Genomic DNA, 13,540 nt, shown 5'->3' with positions numbered 1-13,540 from the left:
TATAAACCCTGTATTGATATTGTTATACACATACAACATTAAATATAATATTATAGTTAATTCACAATAAAGCCTTTTTCAGTATAAGACATTCTGTAAAGAAGGAAAATCTCTTAATTGATATTTCGGTAGCTCTTAAAAGAGCTGTTGTGTTGTTTTTCGGTTCGGCGTTGTACTGATTATGCCGTAAGGAGAGCTTTGGCCGGTGCTTTGGCCAGTTTGGCCGGCGTTTCCCCAGTCGGGTCAAAGGTCCTGAGGCGGAGCACCAGCTTGATGATCGACCCCGCCTGGATGTTGTAGACCGTCAGGTTGTGACCGTCATCCAGGACGGTGTCGCCCAGGAGCAGCCACTGGTGCTTCGGGGGAATCCCTATGAGGTACTGGATCCTCTCTTTGACCCTCAGTATGGTGTCTCCCTCTTCGACCGTGAGGTGGAAAGAGGACCCTGTGAGGGTGGCTCTTATTTGGGTAGCTCTTAAAAGAGCTGTTGTGTTTATTACGTTTGGTGTTGAACGTTTATCCGACGATGCCGTATAGAGAGCTTTGGCCGGTGTTATGGCCAGTTTGGCTGGCGTTTCCTCAGTGGGGTCAAAGGTCCTGAGGCGGAGGACCAGCGTAACGGTCGAACCCGCCTGGATGTTATAATAGGTCAGGTTGTGACCGTCATACATGACGGTGTCGCCTACTATCAGGATTTGGCGGTCCTTTGGGAAGTTATGGCGGTCTTGACGTCTTCAATCCTCATAGCTGGACCTGGATGGGGAAGACGTCGCCAAACTGGGTCTCCACAAATATGTTATCCATCTAGAAATTTCATTTGAAATGCGAGCTTGGTTCACGTGCCCTACTTTTATACGCTCTCTTTACGCTCGTGCTGTCTTGCTGCCACGAGAGCCAATCAGAAACGCCGTGGTGACCTCTTGTTTAATTGGTCAGATCTGCGGCGCTCGTGCCTAGTTAAACATCAAATCAGCGACTGTTAAGATTACCTCAGAAAACGTGGGAAAGTCCATCTGAAATGTTTTATAACATTAATTAAATAACATTTATTACTTATAATAAGTTAAACTAATTTTTTTTTTTACTAGCAAGCAGGTCAGCTGTAACCTATTGATCAACTTATTGATTCACACAAAAACATTACATCCATCATATCGTTATATTTACATATCAGCGACATATATTAACGGCTCTTAATCCTACAAAGCATATCGTTATATTTAACTACGTTTGTATAAATATCATTTCCTCTGAGGAAAAAATTGCTTACATTCCGGCGCCCTTTTTTTTTTTTTAACCGTGGTCAGTTTTAAAATTCGCGCCCAATATGCGGGACACAGTGCTGATTGGTTGGTTGGGTTTTTTTCTGCACTACGTCATTGGTGAGGCATCCAAATTGAATGTTACTGCCACAGAAACAGCAGTGATGTTAGCTAATGGCTAATATTAGTTAATTCCTTTCTTTTCTAGGGGCAGTGTGAGATTTGTACACAAATTGATTTTAGTATTATATATTACACTTTTATAGTTCCCGAAGGTCATTTTGAAGAGTCCAGTTCATATTTGTGCTATAAATATGAACTATATAATCTCCTTATGCATGGTGCATCCAGGAGCCTGTTCCCCTGTAATTTTAGTGTAAGAGACTAGTTCTGTAGGTGAAACTTGTTATACATAATGAATGCAATGTAAATAGATCACCAGCATTACTTTAGTGCATTATTAACCCTCACGGTGTAATATCGTGTCACAACAGGTTAGAGTACAGTTGTGTACAAGGGATTAAAACCTTCATATTGTTCATAATATGAGGACTTGTTGTATAACTATGTTATATTTGTACATAAAGACAATTTCACCGGCTATTATTGGCTTTACTGAAGTGACGTTTCCCAGCTGAAGTCTTCTGAATGCTGACCTGTCCTGAATTATGCAAGGGTAAAAGTGCATGAAGAGAACTATGAACGTAGACATCTCATTAATAAATATATAGTAATATTAATGTGATGATTATGCTTTTTGCGCTGTTAAAACCCTATATTGAATCACTTTGTGCTGCTATAACGCTATATTGAATCACTTTGTGCTGCTAAAACCCTATATTGAATCACTTTGTGCTGTTATAACACTATTGAATCACTTTGTGCTGTTATAACGCTATATTGAATCACTTTGTGCTGCTAAAACCCTATATTGAATCACTTTGTGTTGCTGTAATGCTATATTGAATCACTTTGTGCTGTTATAACGCTATATTGTATCACTTTGTGCTGCTATAAGCCTATATTGAATCACTGTGTGTTGCTGTAATGCTATATTGAATCACTGTGTGCAGTTATAACTATATTGAATCACTTTGTGCTGTTATAACGCTATATTGAATCACTTTGTTCTGTTATAACGCTATGTGGAATCACTTTGTTCTGTTATAACGCTATATGGAATCACTTTGTGCTGTTATAACGCAGAGAAATGTGTTTTGAGACTACATCTGTATGACCCGCACTCACTCATGAGCCTAGACCTGTAGTGTTCCCAAGTGTTTATTGTTTTATTTCAGCTCGTAAGGGTGAAGAGGCCATTTGCTGTTTTAAAGGCCACCACGATATAAACCCTATATTGAATCATTAAACATAATATTATATTTAATTCACATTAAAGCCTATATTCACTATAACACATAGGATGTTGTAGTCCATCAGGTTGTGACCGTCATCCAGGACGGTGTCGCCCATGAGCAGCCACTGGTGCTTCGGGGGAATCCCTATGAGGTCCTGGATCCTCTCTTTGACCCTCAGTATGGTGTCTCCCTCTTCGACCATGAGGTGGAAAGAGGACCCTGTGAGGGTGGCTCTTATTTGGGTAGCTTTTAAAAGAGCTGTTGTGTTTATTACGTTTGGTGTTGAACGTTTATCCGACGATGCCGTTTAGAGGGCTTTGTCCGGTGTTATGGCCAGTTTGGCTGGCGTTTCCTCAATGGAGTCAAAGGTCCTGAGGCGGAGCACCAGCGTAACGGTCGAACCCGCCTGGATGTTATAATAGGTCAGAGTGTGACCATCATCCATGACGGTGTCGCCTACTATCAGGATTTGGCGGTCCTTTGGGAAGTTATGGCGGTCTTGACGTCTTCAATCCTGCCTCCTAGCTGGACCTGGATGGGGAAGACGTCGCCGAACTGGGTCTCCACAAATATGTTATCCATCTAGAAATTTCATTTGAAATGCGAGCTTGGTCCACATGCCCTACCTTTATACGCTCTCTTTACGCTCGTGCTGTCTTGACCCAATCAGAAACGCCGTGGTGACCTCTTGTTTAATTGGTCAGATCTGCGGCGCTCGTGCCTAGTTAAACATCAAATCAGCGACTGTTAAGATTACCTCAGAAAACGTGGGAAAGTCCATCTGAAATGTTTATAACATTAATTAAATAACATTTATTACTTATAATAAGTTAAACAAAATGTTTGTTACTAGCAAGCAGGTCACCTGTAACCTACTGATCAACTTATTGATTCACACAAAAACATTACATCCACCAAAGCATACCCAGTCAGCAAATTTCCTTTGGCCCAGATTTGGGCCAGATAAACAGTTGAGCTGTGGCCCAGATTAGTTTGTGTTTGTCGGCAACTCAGAGTATTAAAAATCACAGAAAAAAATACAAAAATATCAGTGTAACTTAAGAGAACTTGAATTGAGAAATTGAGTTTTGATGTGGTTTTGATGTGCCTAATGAGGGTCGGCAGTGTTTTGTTGGGCCTCGTGTTTCTTCATTCGCACCCTCCTACCCCCCTCTCGGTCTCCAGCGAGGTGCAACCATTTAATTATGTTGATTTCAATGTCTTTATTTGAGGCTTTTGCAGTAAGGGGATTCTGCCTGACTGCACCTGCAATAAAGATGAATTTAAATAATGCTAGCAGCAATACAACCTGGAAGTTAGAGCTGGAGGATAATGGGGAAAAAATCATTTAATATAAATTATTTCCTTTAATATTTTAATTGCAATAATTAACCACCTCTGATTGACCAAAAAAAAATTCCAGTGTATTTTCAAAAGGAATTGTAAATTGTATTTTTCAATATGTGGGCCATAATAATACCATAATTTCTTATGACAAATTATTTAGATTTTGTTTTTAGAATGTATTTTTAGAATACTTTTTCACCAACCGGTGAAAAAAAACTGCTTTAAAAAAGACATGCTTGACTTTCAGTGCATGAGACAGATTCCAAGGGACCGTCTGCAAAGTGCAAATCCCGAAAAGCGAATACTAAAAAACAGTCAATAAAAACCCGTAATACACCGTACTGTCACCAAATTCAGCTCACACATCACTGATGTCCTGATAGTTATACTACAACACTTATTTGGGGGAAATGTGTTTTACTTTTGGGAGAAATATTTTCATATAAAAAAGAACGCTTTTCGGGTTTTGCACTTTGCAGACAGTCCCTTGGTTCGCACATAGAGACATGTATTTTGTCCACCGTGGAGGAAAGCTGATTTTGAGGAAAATTGGGTTGTAGCTGCGTCTCTACATTACTACGATATAAAAAGAGGTGTTATTTGTGTAGTAACAGCGTTTAGCTCAGGAGTTATTGACTCGAGAAACTCGAATCTGTAAATATGCGACCAACTTTACTTAAGTACTGTTGATTTATAGCCAAAAAACATCGGAATTTAAAACGGCAAACCAGCAGACCCCTAGCGTACATTAAACTGTATTGTTAAACTGAGGAAAATATTAGCTAATTTGACCCCTTCCTCAATTAAACTAATAACTAAACGCTTAATAACATGCAATATTGACACATAATGCTGCATATTTCAATTATATGACTTTAAAGTGCCAATCACTTACCTGAACGTAGCCTACACAGTCGTGAGGAAAGCAGAAATGCCGCCCGCTGCCCGTGTCTCAGTCACATTCGTGCCATAGTCTCACTCCACCAATAGGAGGGAAGATGCATAGCAACCTGAGGTGTGGAACGGTGGATGTCTGCCGCACTTGATTTCAGGATTCCTGTGTTTTTCCACTTAAAAGCCAAATGTTTACCACAATTCGGTGTTTCTCACTGTGTGCCATAGCTCAACCACATATGGTTCTCATGTGTTCGTTGTTATCTGGGCCATATACATCAAAATGAGTTGTGAACCAAGAGAGCATTTCCCGCCGATTTTAAAGTTATGGCAAAACAAATATGGCCACAATTTGGCCCATATCTGTATAGCCACGCCACATCTAGGCCATATGTGCCAGATAATACCCACATGTGGCCCAAACGTAATTGCTATCTGGGTATTGTTATATTTTCATTTCGGCGACATATATTAACGGCTGTTAATCCTACAAAGCATATCGTTATATTTAACTACGTTTGTATAAATATCATTTTCTCTGAGGAAAAAAATTGCTTACATTCCGGTGCTTTTTTTTTTTTTTTTTAACCGTGGTCAGTTTTAAAATTCGCGCCCAATATGCGGGACACAGTGCTGATTGGTTGGTTGGTTTTTTTTTCTGCACTACATCATTGGTGAGGCATCTGAATGAAATGTTACTGCCATAGAAACAGCAGTGATGTTAACTAATGGCTAATATTAGTTAATTCTTTTCTTTTCTAGGGGCAGTGTGAGATTTGTACAGGAACTGATTTTAGTATTATATATTACACTTTTATAGTTATGAGTCCCCGAAGGTCATTTTGAAGAGTCCAGTTCATATTTGTGCTGTAAATATGAACTATATAATCTCCTTATGCATGGTGCATCCAGGAGACTGTTCCCCTGTAATTTTAGTGTAAGAGACTAGTTCTGTAGGTGAAACTTATACATAATGAATGCAATGTAAATAGATCACCAGCATTACTTTAGTGTATTCTTAACCCTCACGGTGTAATATCGTGTCACAACAGGTTAGAGTACAGTTGTGTACAAGGGATTAAAACCTTCATATTGTTCATAATATGAGGACTTGTTGTATAACTACACTGTAAATTATTTGACTGTAAATTCACAGTAAATTACTGGCAAATAGTTGCATTACTTTCACAGGAAGGTACTGTATGTAACTTCACAGTAAATTAGTGTCATTTTTACAGTAAAGACTTGTGAAATGACAGCTGCTTACTGTAAACTCACAGTAGTTAGGCCTTCGTTTTACTGTGATTTAGCAGTATGCTCCTGTAGTAATATGTTATTTTACTGTGGAATTACAAGTAATGTCTTTTTAGATTACTGTGATATAGCAGCATTATTCCATATAATAATTGCATTTAGCTGTTAAGTTACAGTTAATGTAAGTTCAGTTATGTATGCAGTTAGTTTTGCTGTAGATTTACAGTGTACACTGTAATAGTACTGGCTATACCAGTAACTTAACATTAAAACAATAAATTCAAATAAACACAAAAACAAAAATTTCATACATTTATTTCATACATTTATTACATTCATACATTTATTTATTATTCAATGACTGTCTCGAAAAAGATTTTCCAGAACTGCTTATACTGTACGTTACACTGTAAAAACCTGCACTTACATTTTTAAATTTAATTAACTTGAATTTACTATTAAATTTCACCTTCTTGACCAATGAGGAGTTGCTATAAATTATAAAAATGAATTTTAATTAGCTTAAGTTATTTTAAGTTTATTTTTATAATTAATAGCAACTCCTCACCTTTCAAGAAAGTTTAAATGAATTGTAATTTCAAGTTGATTCAACTTCATTAAAATGTAATTGCAACAAGGCTTTTTACAGCATAGACTGACATTAACTCATTCATTGTGTTTCTTTATTGAACAAAGAGACAATATAGAACATAGTAAGTTTATAAAGTGCATAACTGCCTCTAGTTAAACAAAGAACATAGTAAGTGTCAAAGTGCATAACTGCCTCTAGCTAAACAAAGAACAAATATTTTGGATCACACAAGACTGACATCCATTCAAAATCAGCAAGTTTTCTTATGAGTGTACAGATTTGCTGGTTGATGAGTCCTTTCTGCTTCTTTGACTTTGTGCCTGTCTCCGGATTAATGCCCAAAAAGCGCCTATAAACAAAAAGGCAGAGAGAAAAACTATGTTTCTTTCAAGTGCGATGAAAAAGTAGCCTTCAGTTGGTCAATGCTTTTGCAGTACAGAGCAAAACTAAAGTTAGCTCAGTTCGAACAAGGTGACATTACTTTGGTCCAGTTAAACCCCAAACATTTAAATAAATAATTTTGGTATGGATAATGTTACCTCACAACTTTATTCCCCAGTGGTTAACTTACCGCAAAAAGATGCTGTGGGAAGAACCTACAGTAAAGAAAGAGAGAACGTTGTAAGCACCAAGAAAAGCTTAAGTTAACAGATAATGTTTTTTTTTAAATAAGGCTTAAAATATGGTCTCACAGTACACTTAACACTACCAACGTCTGTTCATTTCTTTCTTTTTTACATTCCGCGGTCCAACCTACACGAGTGTGTTCATCACTAACAGCGGCCGAGTCCTGTGATTTTTGCTGATGGCATTATTTTCACAATAAAAGTCTCAACACTGTACTATATTGTGAAATGTCACAGTTAATGCCTGTGAAATGCTAATAATGTAAGCTACTGTGAAATATTACTGTTACATACTGTTACGCTATTTTGAATCACTTTGCGCTGTTATAACACTATATGGAATCAGTTTGTGCTGTTATAACGAGAGAAATGTATGTTGAGACTACATCTGTATGACCCGCACTCAGTCATGAGCCTAGACCTGTAGTGTTCCCAAGCCCCGGTGAGGTGGGACGAGTGCGAAAGGGCAATGCCTGCACTCTGAGCACCAATATACGTCAAGTAGGGTGAAGGTTCACTTAAAGTTTAGTGCTGTCCACATGAATCACCCGACACACATCCCAAATATCCTGTCACCCAACATAAGTAGACATTACTAGATTCAGTTGTTGAAATAAAATAAAGTAAAAATCTTTTTAATATTTCACAATTTTATTTTTTATTTTAAAACAAGTGAACAAATAGAACAAATAACAAATTAAAAAAAAAGCAGGACATATCCTTATTGTCCACTCCTGAGGCGGAGCACCAGAATAATGATGGACCCCTCCTGGAGTAGCCACTGGTGGTGTGGGGGTATCCCTTTTAGGTTAAAGATCATTCTTGATCATTCAGAGCCATTGTGTTCAGGGCGTACACCACATCGATGTTGATGTCACAGGTCCTGAGGCGGAGCACCAGCATAATTGTCGACCCCTGCTGCAAAAACCATATATTGAATTATTTTGTGCTGCTGTAACATTAATTTGAATCATTTTGTGCTTCTAAAAACTTATATTGAATCATTTTGTGCTTTGGGTAGGCAGTGTAGGGTAGTTAGGGCGTCGTTCGACGCTGAAGATTTGTCTCATTACTTTTCCTTTATAGCTTAGGTTAGAGGGTTAAATTCAAGTTAGAGCGGTTTTGTTTTGCTTATTTCCTTGTTTTGGCACCGCTCGTGTCCCTTTCCCCTTTTGTGTCTTCATCTGTTTTCTGTAAATATTGTAAATATTATCATCACCTTTTTTTTCACTTGTCACCACCATTTGTATATTAATAGATACAGGTTTTGCCCACTATTTGTTGTCCTTGTTGTTGATTGCCATATACACACCAAAAATCAAACCTTATAATCATTTCATGTTGTTACATCCCATCCATACCCATAAACACCCTCTGGGATCGTAACAACCTATATTGAATCACTTTGTGCTGCTGAAACATTTATGTAGCCTAGCTAGGGTTATATTAAGTATCATTTCTTTTATTTTCATGTAATGGGATATTTATGATTGATTGTGGTTCATATAATATCATAACTGTGTTCGTGTATACTGATAAAATAATTGTGCACTTCCCCTTTAAGAGTTACTGCATGAATAGAGACACATACAAAATTAAATATATTATATTTAAGTCACATTAAAGCCTATATTCAGTATAACGCATAGAAAACACATTCAGTAAAGAAGGAAAATCTCTATTGATATTTGGGTGGCTCTTAAAAGAGCTGTTGTGTTTGTTTAGTTCAGCATTGAGCGTTTAACTGACTAAGACATATAGAGGGCTTTGGCCTTTGCTATGGCCAGTTTAGCCGGCGTTTTCTCAATGGGGTCAAAGGTCCTGAGGCTGAGCATCAGCGTAACGGTCGAACCCGCCTGGATGTTATAATAGATCAGGTTGTGAACGTCCTCCATGACGGTGTCTCCTACTATCAGGATTTGGTGGTCCTGTGGGATCCCTTTTAGGAAAGTTATGGCGGTCTTGACAAATATGTTATCCATCTAGAAATTTCATCATGTGCCCTACTTTTATACTCTCTCTTTACGCTCGTGCTGTCTTGCTGCCACGAGAGCCAATCAGAGACGCCGTGGTGACCTACAGCTGTTATTTAATTGGTCAGATCTGCGGCGCTCGTGCCTAGTTAACAGTCAAATCAGTGACTTTTAAGATTTTTTTTAATTTATTTTTTTATAACTGTGGTCTTTAAAATTTGCACCCAATATGCGGGACACAATGCTGATTGGCTGATCTGAATGGAATCTTACTGCCACAGAAACAGCAGTGATGTTAGCTAATGGCTAATGTTAGTTAATTCCTTTCTTTTCTAGGGGCAGTGTGAGATTTGTACACAAACTGATTTTAGTATTATATATTACACTTTTATAGTTATGAGTCCCCGAAGGTCATTTTGAAGAGTCCAGTTAAAACATTAGTGTAGCCTAGCTAGGGTTATATTAAGTATCATTTCTTTTATTTTCATGTAGTGGGGCATTTATGATTGCTTGTGGTTCATATAATATCATAACTGTGTTTGTGTATACTGATAAAATAATTGTGCACTTCCCCTTTAAGAGTTACTGCATGGTTTGTTAGTAATGCACTGGCTCAAAACGTCTTTGCCTAGCAGTTTGTTCATTTTTTTGTGCTTGGCCTTTTTCCCACTTATTCCCGCCTCTGCAGGTTATACTGAGAATTATGACTGGATAAAGGGGTGTTTAGAACTGCAGATCGATGTGAGAGGTTTGGTTTTTTTGTCTCCTGCAGGTTTTAAGGCTAATATAGAGTAAATAACCACTGACAAAGTGTGTTAAAGCGTCTGTATTTGTTATTGCTACTTTCCGTTTAGTTTAGTTAACGATGTGACTGGGAGGAATTCATGGACCAGTTGGGACTTACCTCGGACATGCTTTTTAGTATCGTTGCTATGGGGATAAAGGATATCGCTGCTGTTCGGTAGAGGAGGGACTACAGGAAGATGTACAGCTTCAGAGGAGGGAATTTCGTGTTCCAGCCGCCTGGGAATCTGTTCAGGTGATCTGTTTATTGTTTTATTTCAGCTCGTAAGGCCACAACACGCTATAAACCCTATATTGATATTGTTATACACATACAACATTAAATATAATATTATAGTTAATTCACAATAAAGCCTTTTTCAGTATAACACATAGCAAAACACATTCTGTAAAGCAGGAAAATCTCTTAATTGATATTTCGGTAGCTCTTAAAAGAGCTGTTGGGTTTTTTTTTGGTCCAGTGTAGAATTGACTATGTTGTAAGGAGGGCTTTGGCCGGTGCTTTGGCCAGTTTGGCCGGCGTTTCCCCAGTCGGGTCAAAGGTCCTGAGGCGGAGCACCAGCTTGATGATCGACCCCACCTGGATGTTGTACTCGGTCAGGTTGTGACCATCATCCAGGACGGTGTCACCCATGAGCAGCCACTGGTGCTCCGGGGGAATCCCTATGAGGTCCTGGATCCTCTCCTTGACCCTCAGGATGGTGTCGCCCTCTTCGACACCGACGCTGAACTCGACCTCAGTGAGGGTTTTCACCCTGATCAAAAAAAATTCTCCCATTTGTAATCTATATGGAAAAATAATAATAATTAAAATTAGACACTACATTAATATACTAATAATATAATAATATAATATAAACTAAGACACTACAAATAATATAAATATAATTTCCTCTGAGGAAAAAAAATACTTACATTCTGCTGCCGTAACTGAATTTGAAATGCGCACTTCGTTCATGTGCCCTACTTTTATACACTCTTTACGCTCGTGCTGTCATTCTGCCACGAGAACCAATCAGAGACGCTGTGGTGACCCAAAGGTATTATTTAATTGGTCAGATCCGCGGCGCTCGTGCATAGTTAAACGTCAAATCAGTGACTGTTAAGATTACCTCAGAAAACGCGGGAAAGTCCATCTGAAATGTTTCACATTGATTCACACAAAAACATTACATCCACCAAAGCATATCGTTATATTTACATATCGGCGAAATATATTAACGGCTGTTAATCCTACAAAGTACAAAGTGTATAAATATCATTTCCTCTGAGGAAAAAAATTACGGTGCTTTTTTTTTTTTTTTTTTAACCGTGGTCAGTTTTAAATTCACGCCCAATATGCGGGACACAGTGCTGATTGGTTGGTTGGGTTTTTTTTTCTGCTCTACGTCATTGGTGAGGCATCTGAATGTTACTGCTACAAAAACAGCAGTGAAGTTAGCTAATGGCTAATATTAGTTAATTCCTCTATTTTCTAGGGGCGGTGTGGGATTTGTACACAAACTTATTTTAGTATTATATATTAAAATTTTATAGTTACAAAGTCCACAAAGTGGACTTATATAGTTATAAGTCCAGCGTGTCACAGCAGGTTAAAGTAGAGTTGTTTACAAGGTATTAAAATTCATATTGTTCATGGACTTGGTGTATAACTACGTTATATTTGCACATAAAGACAATTTCACTAGCTGTTATTGGCTTTACTGAAGTGACGTTTCCCAGCTGAGGTCTTCTGAATGCTGACCTGTCCTGAATTATGCAAGGGTAAAAGTGCATGAAGAGAACTATGAACTTAGACAACTCATTAATAAATGTATAGTAATATTAATGTGATGATTATGCTTTTTTCTGGATATAACAGTGCTATTCATGTAGTGTTCAAATTAACATTCATCCAAGAATGAAAGCAATTAGCAGGAATTATTTATAATTGCTACATCAGATAAGACTATTGCTAAAGATACTCTTCAGTTGTTGTTTTTTGTCTAAATAAAAATCTAATATTTTAAAGCTTTGAATTCAAATGAACAATTTACTGGTCCTGTACACAATCATACACAGTATGATGCGAAGTGCTTTTTGAACTGTCAAAAATAGACCTAAGAATGATAACATTGGAGTTTATATGAGTAGGAAAGGGAAAACATATATATATATATATATATATATATATATATATATATATATATATATATATATATATATATATATATATATATATATATATATATAATTATAATTATATAAGCTGTCTATAAGACAATGAACATATAGGATAATATTGACATTTTGCACACAGAATCAGCAATTATTGCTGATATCTTCTTAAAATGTTTCATTTATAAATTAAACTACTTTGTGTCTACAGGATTAGTAATGAATGCACATCACCTCTTTTTTATGTCAATTAAACACAATGTGAGTGAATATCTAAGAAAAAATCAGAGAAAACATTTATAAGATAAACATGTATTGGGCATGAATTTGCATAAATCTGCATTAATCTGAAAACATGTATGACTGATCTAACATTACAAAAGTAAGAATGAATGAAAATAGCTCCGTCATTCTTTTTCTAGTTGTTTTTATAAAATGAGATCATGGCTTTTTACACAGGCAAACATACACAAGGCATTAGCAGCTATCTTAGGGGCAGCTGACAGTAAGTAACATACAACCTCAACATCCACACCCAGGTACATATCAAGTAAAGTTACAGTAGGTTTGTGTGATAGAACTGTACTAGTTGGAATGTAGTAATAGCACATCCTGTAATATTTGATTATTATTAAATTCTTTATGTTCTTTATTAAAGTCTTTATGTTCATTACTAGACTTTAACCAGTAGATGGCTAGTGAGTCTTCTGTATAGAACTGTTACATTAAAATGCTGCCATCAACTGCTGCTATTGGATGTTTACAATAATCCACTTATTGTTTACATCTGCTTATTTGCACAATGGTCAATTACAGACTGCACAGTCTATTTCACCGTGAAATCTTTACTCTCTCTCTCTCTCTCTCTCTCTCTCAGGATGAGGAGTGGGGAAACATTAAGATCAAAAACATGAGTACAAATAAAAGTCGTCTCTGATGGAGAGATTAACAGAGAAAGAACAAAAACTCAGGTGTGTGTGTGTGTGTGTGTATGGAATGACGTTCTTGATGATTGGATCGGCTGACACGCTGCCCGAAGAGCCGGCCGATGTTTGTAGAGGACATGACGGAGGAGCAGCTCGCTTCAGCCATGAGACACTTTACGTTTGTTTATCAGTATTACTGATGTTATTATTTCAGAGATAACCTAAACTCTCCATATTGTGTGTGTAGATGGAGTTACCATGTGGACTGACGAACTTGGGGATCACGTGCTACCTGAATGCCACAGTGCAGTGTCTCTGCTCAGTGCCTGAACTCAGAACCTAATTAC

At 37.4% G+C, this 13,540-nt stretch overlaps 1 protein-coding gene across 1 annotated transcript; it reads right to left on the bottom strand.

Annotated features, from left to right (window-relative positions):
* On the bottom strand, positions 1-671 carry LOC132849261 (polyubiquitin-like). The gene has a single exon (XM_060875514.1). It carries the CDS (start codon positions 669-671, stop codon positions 180-182), a length of 492 nt encoding a protein of 163 aa, XP_060731497.1. The 3' UTR covers positions 1-179.
* Between the last annotated feature and the right edge of the window lie 12,869 nt (positions 672-13,540).

Source organism: Tachysurus vachellii, chromosome 7 (assembly GCF_030014155.1).
Source record: "Tachysurus vachellii isolate PV-2020 chromosome 7, HZAU_Pvac_v1, whole genome shotgun sequence".
NCBI classification, from domain to species: domain Eukaryota; kingdom Metazoa; phylum Chordata; class Actinopteri; order Siluriformes; family Bagridae; genus Tachysurus; species Tachysurus vachellii.
The sequence above is the reverse complement of the archived record's forward strand: the minus strand, read 5'-3'. Positions and strand labels throughout refer to the sequence as shown.

Excerpts from the sequence above, each read along its gene's own strand:
- LOC132849261 (XM_060875514.1), bottom strand. The coding sequence starts at position 671 with ATGTATGACGGTCACAACCTGACCTATTATAACATCCAGGCGGGTTCG.